Consider the following 11,059-nt stretch of genomic DNA (forward strand, 5'->3'; position numbering starts at 1 on the left):
TTTTTTTATTGAAAGAAAATAGAAAATTAGTTAGTATGGATTTAATTTTAGGGAAATGCTAGGGGAACAATGAAAATTTTGAACAACATGAACAACTACCAATCAAATGAAAATACATTACACTCTAATTTAATGCTACTAATCAAATTTACTCTTTTAATCCTATTAATTCACATTGTTTACACATTGTTTAAAAATTTTGTTGGTTACCTATAATTTTCCTACTTTTTTTTTACCAAATGGCACTTATTAAAGTTGTTTCAACGAGAGATATTTTTGTAAAAAACATAAATGCATTACCAAACAATATACCATTAGCTAAATGCAAAAAAAGAAAAAAAAGGAACGAGAGAAAGTATGAAGTCTGATTCAATTTACCCCAGGAAAATCATCTTGAGAGTCAAACTTAAGGTTCTTCAACAAAAACATGACACGTGCTTCACCTTCTTCGTGGACCCTTCCCCCTTCGGCCTTGGGAAGGTAAACTGTGACCTTCTATTCCTCTTCCCGACATTCTTATTTCTTGGACCCACCAGCAGCAATTTGCCAATTTCTCTTTTGGAAGTTTTTTTGAATTGGGAATAGAGAAATAAGCGGTCGTTTTCTAGGGTTTACTATTTTCATCTCCAATTTTAAATAAATGTTTAAAATTAATTATATACATTTTTTAGTAGAGGAAGAAGAAGGTACTACTAGTAGAAGCAAGTAAGAGAGAATCACTAAACATGAACCCTACAAACTTATCAAGCTCTTCACAATCCATCCATCATTCTACATCTCTGAGTATAGACCGATTACCCGCTAATTTAAAGAAAACTCTTGGCAACAAAATTGATCAGTTAGTAGAATTCAACCATGTTCCTGAAAATTTCCGAACCCCAGCCACTGAATACCCTCTCATAAGTCCCTATTCTTTCTACCAAAGACAAAAGAAATCATCCTTCACTTCCATTCGCCATCTTATCCATAGAAACCCTTCTCCTCCTCCCAAAAAAGTCATCCAATCCTCCCATCTACAACAGTGTGGTCTAAAAGCCACTACTGCTGAACAATACATAACCTTGGAGATTCTTCCAGAACTCATTCAAAACTACCAAAATCAGGGCTATACTCATTTGCATCTAGGAGCAGTCAGGCTGATTCTCACTCTTCATAGGAGAAGATCCCTTCCTGTAACAGCCAAAGTTACTCTTTTAGATACCACTTTCAAAGAATACCAACATGCATTGATATGAGCATTAGTAACTACACTCTCAAACGAAAGTGTCATCCTCACTATTGCACCTAATTTCACCATGAGACTCTCAGATCCAACGATATGTCAAAGGTTAAAGATCCAGATTCAGTTAGTTGGAGTAACCCAGGATTCTAATGCTGAACAAGCCACTTTGCACCATCAAGTCCTCTATAGAGTTCAAGATCATGCTCTTGACCTCAATCTCCCGAACACTACAGGAGAAGCATTATTCATGTTCACAGATAATGCAAGAGGACCAGCAATCGTAAACATTCCAAGAATAATTACCACTGATGAACTTTCTTCTATCATTCCATTGGAATGGATTACTGATTATGAGAGAGCTTTCCCGAAAGAACAGGTTGATGTTCACACTACAACACCACCAACTATTACGCATAATAGTGATGGAACGGTGACCACTGTTTTTCAGAGACCTAGAATTATCAAACAAACTTCACTAAAAGGACCATCCTTCAGAAGGATCAATATGATCTCTCCTGTTCATGTACAGACAACTCATGATCAGAATGATCCACCGGTGCACTTTTATGAGAACAGAAAATATGTTTATGTTTCTCATATAAATGGCCACTTCATTTGGGATGTTGATCCCTCTATGTGTGATTCTGATTGTGATTGTGCCAACCAATGGAGTGACACTGATGATGAGGATTATGCTAAAAGACGAAAGAACAAGAAAAAGAAGTTATTACAGGCCCATGCTCCTTCAAAAGACCGAAGCCTCCTGATGATGATAAAGCAGCTCCGATGGCCAAAAGGAGACCAATGCTCAAAAAGACAAGATTGTCCAAAAAAGGCTCTATGAATTATCTTTATCAGTCAGTCAATACTATCCCATTCATTGCCACTCTCAAATCTTATGAAGAAGAATTTCTACCTCTAGTGACTCAGACTGATGAAAAGAAAATCACTAGAAGACCTTATGTGATTCCTCAAGGAATTACTCTACATGGACATCAAGCAACAACTTCTCAGGAGAAAGTACTTAATTGGCATACAGATAATGCAGTCAGCCAAAATAAAGTCTTACTCCGAATTGATCACACCCTTGATGCTCTAGTAGAAAAAACTGAAGGTCTCTCAGTATAAATAGGCTCTATGGCAGAACAGGTTGCTGAACTCAGAAAGCGACTATCTGCGCAAGCTTTTCAACTTGACCAATAACTCAAGACCTATATTGACAGTAGGTACTTTGGCCCAGAATTCCACAAGAAAAATAGGGAACTAGATCAAGTCAAGGCTCAACTTCGACAAATTGAGATGGACAAAAGCAAAGCAGCTGTACCCCAAGCACTGGCTATAGACCCACTATCCATGTATCCTAAACCATATCCTTCATATTCACCTGTCCTGTTCCCTTCAACATATTCACCACCAGAAACCCCAGACTATGATTCTATTTTTAAGTCCACCTACCATTTAGCCAGACAAGCAAATACCAAAAAATTCATCTCCCCCCAAGGACGGAATTGTTCATCCCAGTCTCAGCCTTCTTGCCAACCCAAGCCTCATCCTCCTTGGAAACCAGGAAATTTTTTCAGAGATGAAAATGTCCCTACAAAAAATAAAGGCATCAAAGAAGGATCGCCAGCCCCAGGACGATCAATTAATATGATCTCCTTAGACAATCGATCACACAGCGAAGAAATCACTGAAGAATTTGAGGAAGGGACTACTGAAACCGGAGAAGAGACAGATGATTGGTCTGAAGAAGACTACAAAGCAGACCTTTCGGCAATAGCCATGGTCAACCCTGTAGAAGAAGAAGAAGAGGAAGAAATAACCTCTGAAAGGGATGAACCAACAGCTTCATCTAGCCATACACAGACAGGGTCCTTTGAAGTTAAAACTTCCAACAAATGGTTCACCTTTTATGATATCCCACCAGCAAGGTACAGAGAAAGGTTAAATGAATTTAGTGCTTGGATCGAGACCAACATGGCCAACCCAAATCTCACAAGCAGACAAGTCCTTGCAGACTTCATAAATCGGATGACTGGCAACCTCCGGGAATGGGCGAATAACCTTTCTGAGTATGAAAGACTCCAGCTCATCAATGGTACCTCTTCACAATTTCTAGGAATAATACATCAAGAATTCTTGGGAGACATTACGATCATTCAGAAGAGGAATTCTCAAGAATATTTTGAGATGAAGTGTTGTTCACTCAACAGAAAAGACTTGGAGAAACACTACAAAAAGATGTCTGCTAAATATTATCCTCTTGGAGGAAATAATAATCCGCCACTTAAACAAGTCTTTATTGCATCCTTGCCAGATGAACTCCAGCCAGAGCTACACCGAATGATGATGGCTCTTCGCAAAGAAGTGGCTACCACTACCATTGGAGAAATATACCAACTGGCTCTAGTCGCTCTTGACAAACTGTGTGAACAACAACAGATGTTCAAACAGCTCAGCAAAAATTCGAGCAAACTCAAAGGAGCATGCAATAAATCTTATTTGAAGATCAAATGCAAAGATCCAAGCACGTGTGAATGCAAGCCAAAGAAAAAGACCCATTGGCAATCACCAACCAAAGTATTTCATCAAAAGGCATTTAGAAGGGGAAGAAGGAAGCAAAAATACCGTTATTTCAAGAGAAGAAAGCCCTAAACTAAGTCAAACAGATGTTTCATCTGCAGAAAAAAAGGACATTTTGCTAAGTCATGTCCCCAAAAGACAAAAAAGGAGATAAAAATGCTTCAGTCTTAATGGATGCGGCTTTCATTGTAGACGAAGAAGATCTTGAATCAGTACTTGAAGAACAAGAAGTTAAAGATGGAGAAACTGAATATGTTTTTCAAGATTCTGATTCAGAAGAAGACCTCCCACCAAAGAGATCAATTTTTTCTATATCCTCCTTTGCACCACCCATAGCCTCCATTACTACAAAAATTCCTAAAGGATCAAATTTCCTAGAAGAAGAACTCGGATACCTTAGATCCTTAGGAATGAAACAGATTGATGGTACTCCTCGTCCTCATTTCGATTTAAAAGTCAAGACATCCGTCTATGACCAACCAACAAAGGCTGTTGCATTGATGGATACTGGATCTTGCGCCACTGTCCTAAGACCACATGTTTTGCCAAAAGATATCTGGGCACCCTTTTCTAAAAGGTTCACTACAGCTAACAGTGAAATCTTCACCATCAACCTTATTTCCAAAAAACTCATTGGTTTGGAGATTTTTTGCAGGCCAGACCACTTGGCTCAGGGTGCTGGGAAGCTATCTCCCAGATAAAGATGTTCTATTTGGCTTTGATGCATTCTTCCAAACTCATGGATTGCATATCAAACCCACTGGCCTAACTTACAAAGGGCAGTTTTTGCCTTTTGCGGGGATGCAAAGCATTTTTGAAATCCAAGAAGCTCCAGAAGAATATAGAGAGATCCAACAACTACTACTTAGTGCTTGTTGTGACAGTCATGACCTATTCAATCATCTTGCACCTTTGTGGAAGAATCCAGAATTCTATGTTCGTCTCCCTTTCAAAAAGAATGAAGACATCAACCCAACAAAGGCTACGCATTCAGGAATGAACCCTGAAGATCTAAAGTTGGCAAGAGCTGAATGTGCAGCCCTTCTTGTTCAAGCACTCATTGAACCGACCAATTCTAACTGGGCATGTCAAGCATTCTATGTTGAAAAAGGGCTGAACAAAACAGAGGAAAAAAGAGGCTTGTAATTGATTATAAGCCACTTAATGTCTTCTTAAAAGATGACAAGTTTCCTTTACCAAAAATCTCAGTTACTACACAGAGGTTAAGTGGAGCAAAAATATTCAGCAAGTTTGATCTAAAGGCTGGTTTTTGGCAAATTGGGCTCCACCCTAAGGATCGATACAAAACAGCATTCTGTATCCCTGAAGCCCAATATCAATGGACAATAATGCCATTTGGACTCAAAGTAGCCCCATCCCTTTTTCAAAAGACTATGACCAAAATCTTTGAGCCCATCTTACACTCCACTCTTATTTACATTGATAATATATTACTGTTCTCAAAAGACAATGAAGCCCACAAGGCACTGCTGGCCCAATTCACCCAAATCATCAAAGATCAAGGAATCATGTTATCAGCAAAAAAGAGCTCTATTGCCAAGACAAGAATCGAATTCCTTGGGATGGTTTTCGAAGATGGATTTTTCCAACCAGGAGAACATATTGCCAAAGAGCTACTCAACTTCCCGGATGAGAACATGACAGTCAAACAAGTCCAACAATTCTTGGGAATCGTCAACTACATCAGAGACTTTATCCCAGATGTGACTAAACACACCAGCCAGCTGTCAAAGCTCTTGAAAAAGAAGCCCCCCACCATGGGGACCAAAACAAACCACAGCTGTCAAAACCCTGAAGAAGATAGCACAGGACCCCCCTCCTTTAAAGATTTCCAGCACAGGAAAAAGAATATTACAGACAGATGCTAGTGATGAATTCTGGGGAGCTGTGCTACTTGAAGAGATTGATGGGACGAGACATTACTGTGCGCATGCTAGCGGAAAGTTCAAAGAATCTGAAAGACATTACCATGCCACTTACAAAGAGATTCTTGCTGTCAAAAGAGGGATAGAAAAATTCAATTTTCACCTTAGTTCTTATCATTTCACTGTGGAAATGGATAACACCTCTTTCCCATCGATGCTGGAGATCAAGAAAAAGATCTTGCCAGATTCTCAACTCTTGCGATGGAAAGACTGGTTCTCCCGTTATAAATTCGAGGTGAAACACATAAAAGGCCACCAAAACACACTGGCTGATTTCCTATCTAGGCCAACCAAAGAACCACCTCCCAAACCAATAGAACCAATCCCAAAGCCAATCCACTACATCTGCACCATGAGTTCTTACAAACCCTCATACACCATTCCATTCCTTGACTGCCCTCTCCACAAAAGCCCATACAGAAGAAAGATTGGCCCTTTCCCACTCCAAGCAACACCCCAGACAGAGTTCCAAATAGATAGTCTAGCCAGACAAACCTTGTTTTACTGGCTACACCAGCTCCTTTTCATAACCCAAATCCATCCAAACCCAAGATACTTTGACATGGACACCCCCTTTTGCACTGTGCCAATAATCCAAGGACCTATCCCAGAAGAAATGATGTGGTATATCTGGGCTCTTTCTTCCATATATACATGTGCTATCATATTGCCCCTTTTTCCTGTATATCACATCCTGTGTAACCGCTCTCAAGCCCAGTCTCATCTAGTCAGGTTATTCTCTATGTATGCACCACTTGAGGCATGGAGAAGAATGTTGTATAATATGATCGAGAGGCACCAACTATGGAATAAACCCTCTAAAGCAAAACGAAAATTCTGTTGTTTTGTCACCTTACAGAGGAGTTATTTTACTGGAAGAAATTCTCACACCATGAACAGAGTCGATATTGTTGGATACTCTACCATGTGGCCCACGGATGAGAAGACAGTCCTGAATGCCTTGGCCAAATACCTTTGTCAGCTTTGGCAACCTGGTTTATATGGAGAAGGAGACGTAGTTAAAAGACTCCCGTTTCAATCAGAGGTTCCCCCAATAACCCTCCAAGAGTTCCAGTCCAGATTCATAACTTCTGGAATAGTCAATCAATTTGGACAATACTCTTTTTATGCCCCAATTTATGATCCAAGAGACCAGCCCAGCACGTCTACACATACACCAAACAGAAATACTGAAGAAGATCTGAATTCTGAAGATCTAGGTGGAAGAGTGTATGCCTTACCACCAAGCCCAACTAGAGTTGATGCAGGAATATCCAATGATGCTGAAGGCCCAAAATCAGAACCATATGACCCATATCTGCAAGATGCCCAAGATCCAAATGAAGGAAACACTGAAGACCCGTTTCTCTACCTACAAGACCCAGATACAGATTTCAGAGCTGTCAATTTAGCTTCTGACTCATCCTTCTCAGATGGTGATGGGACCCTTCTAGAAGACTATTTCAAACCGTCTCTTTATTAGGACACTGTTGTTCCCACTATGTATAATTATGAGTGTGCTAAAATAAAGTGACTTCAGTCACATGCTTAGAAAACGCCAAAAAAGATAAGGCTTATCCTTATCCTCCAGTTGGCATTGTATGATAGGTTTGTTTAGATATCACTTCTATCTAGAGACCTCTATATAATGAGGTGCTCACCTCAGTTGTAATCAAATCTCAAGAAACATTGTAATATATCCACTTTTTCTATCTCACAATGTTCTGAATTCTCTTTCTCTCTCTAAAAGCTTAGCTATTTTTTTCTGTATTTTACGCATTTTTTGTCTTATTTATTTCGTAAATAATTAATTAATATTATCTAATTTTTTAACTACATATTTATTTATGAAGACATAATTTTTTTTAAATGAACATTTGTTTAAATAAAAAATTTAGTAAGGAGTAATGATTTTATCTTTCTAAATTATTTGACTATAAAAAACGCAATGAAATTTTTTTATTTGAAAGTTAAAAGGATGTCTAGAAATATGAATTTGAAGGGTTACTATTTTATATTCATTCAAAACAAATAACTTTTAGAATATTAAAAAGCTAAAAAACAATATATTAAAAACATTGAAAATTTATATAAATTTGTACTTTAATTTAATTATTTCCCTTCTAAAACCCTTAAACTTTGTCTTATTCCAGGTGAAATGTGATTATTAATATTATTATAGATAGAGTAATCCATCACAAGGAGGGTAAGTGCCAACAAAAAAGCGTGTGGTTTTGGTTCCCGGGTTAGTAGTGTATTAGTAAAATAATAAAGGTTTAATTATTCTGTTGGTCTTATAGTTTTGCAAAATTTTTAATTAGGTTTTTATACTTTTTTTTCTTTTAATTAATGAGTCTTTGCACCAATTTTTTTTAATTGGGTCCCTACGCTTTTTTTTCCTTTATTTAGGTCTCTGTACCAATTCTTTTTTTTTTAATTAGATCCTTAAAATTAAGCCAATTACTACTAAGAGGGACTTAATTAAAAAAAAATTAATGTAGTGACTCAATTAAAAAAAAAGTATAGAAACCTAATTAAAAATTTTACGAAACTATAGGGACCAACAGAATAATTAAACCAATAATAAATGGAATACACATCATCCTCAAAACAAGCACCTAAAGTTTTTTTTTTTTTTAATGTTATTAGGCATATAAAAATGGAAAAGAAAACAAATTAATATTAGAAAGAGATGAGGACCCACACGGTTTCTTTGTTCATAAAGGTTTATTGGACCATGAAAGAACATGGATGATGCCTACTAGCACACAGCACGGAAGAATTGTGGCATTGACTGAGTCTCAATTCACATGGCTGCACAATCCTCATTTGGTCACAAATCACTTGTCAAGAAAAAGTTCACATGCCTTTATGACTCTTTAAATCTCTAAATCATTTCTCCGGTTATCTTCTTTGATTTTTAGGATATTAATTTTGATGTATTATTCGTGCAAAATAGTAGTTTATTAGTATTGTTTAATCACATATTAGCATGTATAAGATATTTAACATAATTTATATGGTGAGAAATTAAACACTTTTACTTGTAGTATAATATATGAGTAGTGATTTGAATTTATAATCTTACACAAAACACAGCAAAATCCTAACAATATGCCTAGTGGCTTGATTTAACGTTGTGCAATTAAATTCAATTTTCAATTTTGAGTTTCTTTTGACTTTTACAATTGTGTCCATGTTTATTTATTTATTTATTTCTTTTTGTCATGAATTGTGTCCATGTTTAGTAACATTGGCTTTGGTTATTCATGGTTTCTCTTTTTTGGTCATGGTCATGTTTTGTTTTGACGATGTCATTAGAACTGAATGGGCTTTGAGTGCTGAGGTCCAATAGGTACTCATTAAGATAACCATTTTTGCCCGATTCAACCCAACATTCAGCCAAAAATTATGACTAGTAAGAAGGACAATCTAACAAAATAATCCTTAACATGTGGGTTGGAGAGGTAAACAAAAAAAAGACATTTGAATTTTAATATTATCGAAATACAACTTTTGCAATTTGGATACCAAAATACAATTTTTTAGAAATTTATGCAAACCGCGGGAAATTGTATTTTGATATCAAACTGAACAAGATGTATTTCGATAATATTAAAACTCAAATGTTTTATTTTGGTAAATTGTCTTAGTAAGAACTAAGAACTAATGTCCCACATTAAACCTTACATCATAGGATTCAACAATAATATATGACACTGAACTAGTCAGAACTAATGACCAACATCAAACCTTAGACAAGAGGTGGGGTTTTTTCTATTTATGTAGAGTTAATATGTACAAGTGAGTTACATAAATTCTTAATCAAACTTTCAAGATCTATGCTAATCATCAAAGAGTAATTTTGTCTCATTTAATAAAAAAAGTAGCATCGAGATTACAACAAAATAATATAAGATACAGCATACTAAAATAAACATGAACACAGCTAAGAGTTCTACCACTTTGATTCGGTTCATTCATTATTCTAGTCTTCGCATTTTGGCATTTAAAGGAACTTCCTTGTAAGATTGAACCTTCTCTGCTGCTCTTCTCAAGGGTCTTCCAAAAGAACTTCTTGGAGCTTCATTTCTTAACTTTGATCTTTCTCCTGCTGAACAAGAATGCAATATTATTGTATCCTCTATCTCAAACAAATTCTCTGAAGCTTCATGTTCATGTGTTTCGACGAAAGCCGAATGTCTTCTCGATCGTCTTCTGCAAATAACAAAAGAAGAAATTATGAACTTATCTCTCTCTCAATTGTTCAATTGGCATGTTCCTGTTGAAGAGTGAATGAACTAACCTATTATTGTCTTTAACCTTGTTAGAACCAATAGCTGCAAGGTTTCATATAATAACAAAGCTTAAAATTAAAATCCACAAGAATAATAATAATAATAATAATAATAATAATAATAATAATAATAATAATAATAATAATAATAATAATAATAATAATAATATATTTAGATGAAGAAATTAAATCCAAGGATTTACATCTACTTCTTTTGCGTCTTCCTTCATCGTTACTACCAGCTTTTAGGGCATTTGCTTTTATTAGCATGAAATCTCATGTTGCAACATTTTTCTCTGAAACGAAACGCATCGAATCGAAATTAACAAAACAATTTGCATTTCTGAAATTAAGAGTGCAGTGATGAACTCATGCGAATGCTTACCTTATCCCTTCCCAAATTAAGCTCCTGCAAAAATTAACATAACAGAATCATCAAATCGCAGGACAAGAACAACGAAAGGAACGAAACGCTGAACGAACTAACCGCTAACATTAAGCTGTTAGACTGAGCAAGGTTCCGATTTTGGAGTTGGAGTTTCTTGATATCGGCTTGTATTCTTCTCAACTCAGCTCCGTTAGATTCTATCAATTCGCTGTTCAATTCGCAATCAAGGAAACAATAAATAACAAACAGTTTGAAATTACGATGAGAGAGGATACTCTTTCTCTGCAATGAGTTGTATTAACTGCGTTCTTTCCTGCATTCAATGAACAAAGTAAGTTAGGAACTAAACAAAGGATGGGAGAAGAATTTGAACAAGTGTTAATTGAGTTACAGTGAGGAGTTGTTGAATGGAAGGGATATCGGCGTCGATGGCGGGAAGTGGAAGAGGAAGTAGGTTGTGTTGAGAGTCAGAGTTGTTAGTGATATCAGAAAGCTTCTTACGCATCAAAGTACCGATTCCAATGTAAGATTTCTTCGCCATTTTTCAGACACAAAGAAGTTGTGGGAAAGAGAAAAGAAGAATGGAAACGAGGGTTCGGTTTGGTACCCCAACGGTTTACCGA

The 11,059-nt window shown here is 36.5% G+C and overlaps 1 protein-coding gene across 1 annotated transcript; it reads right to left on the bottom strand.

Moving 5' to 3' along the window:
- Positions 1 to 9,524: 9,524 nt before the first annotated feature.
- LOC112718442 (shugoshin-1) lies at positions 9,525 to 11,059 on the bottom strand. The gene is made up of 7 exons (XM_025770200.3): positions 10,828 to 11,059; positions 10,712 to 10,749; positions 10,536 to 10,644; positions 10,434 to 10,457; positions 10,252 to 10,344; positions 10,058 to 10,091; positions 9,525 to 9,969 (listed from the first exon to the last, which is right to left on the bottom strand). Exons 1-5 carry the CDS (start codon positions 10,975 to 10,977, stop codon positions 10,312 to 10,314), a joined length of 354 nt encoding a protein of 117 aa, XP_025625985.1. The 5' UTR covers positions 10,978 to 11,059; the 3' UTR covers positions 9,525 to 9,969; positions 10,058 to 10,091; positions 10,252 to 10,311.

This window comes from Arachis hypogaea, chromosome 2, assembly GCF_003086295.3.
Source record: "Arachis hypogaea cultivar Tifrunner chromosome 2, arahy.Tifrunner.gnm2.J5K5, whole genome shotgun sequence".
Classification (NCBI taxonomy): domain Eukaryota; kingdom Viridiplantae; phylum Streptophyta; class Magnoliopsida; order Fabales; family Fabaceae; genus Arachis; species Arachis hypogaea.

Excerpts from the sequence above, each read along its gene's own strand:
- LOC112718442 (XM_025770200.3), bottom strand. The coding sequence starts at position 10,977 with ATGGCGAAGAAATCTTACATTGGAATCGGTACTTTGATGCGTAAGAAG. Across the intron at positions 10,645-10,711 it reads CAACTCATTGCAGAGAAAGA|CGAATTGATAGAATCTAACG; the intron begins GTATCCTCTCTC and ends CGAATTGAACAG. Across the intron at positions 10,345-10,433 it reads TTAATTTGGGAAGGGATAAG|AGAAAAATGTTGCAACATGA; the intron begins GTAAGCATTCGC and ends GTTTCGTTTCAG.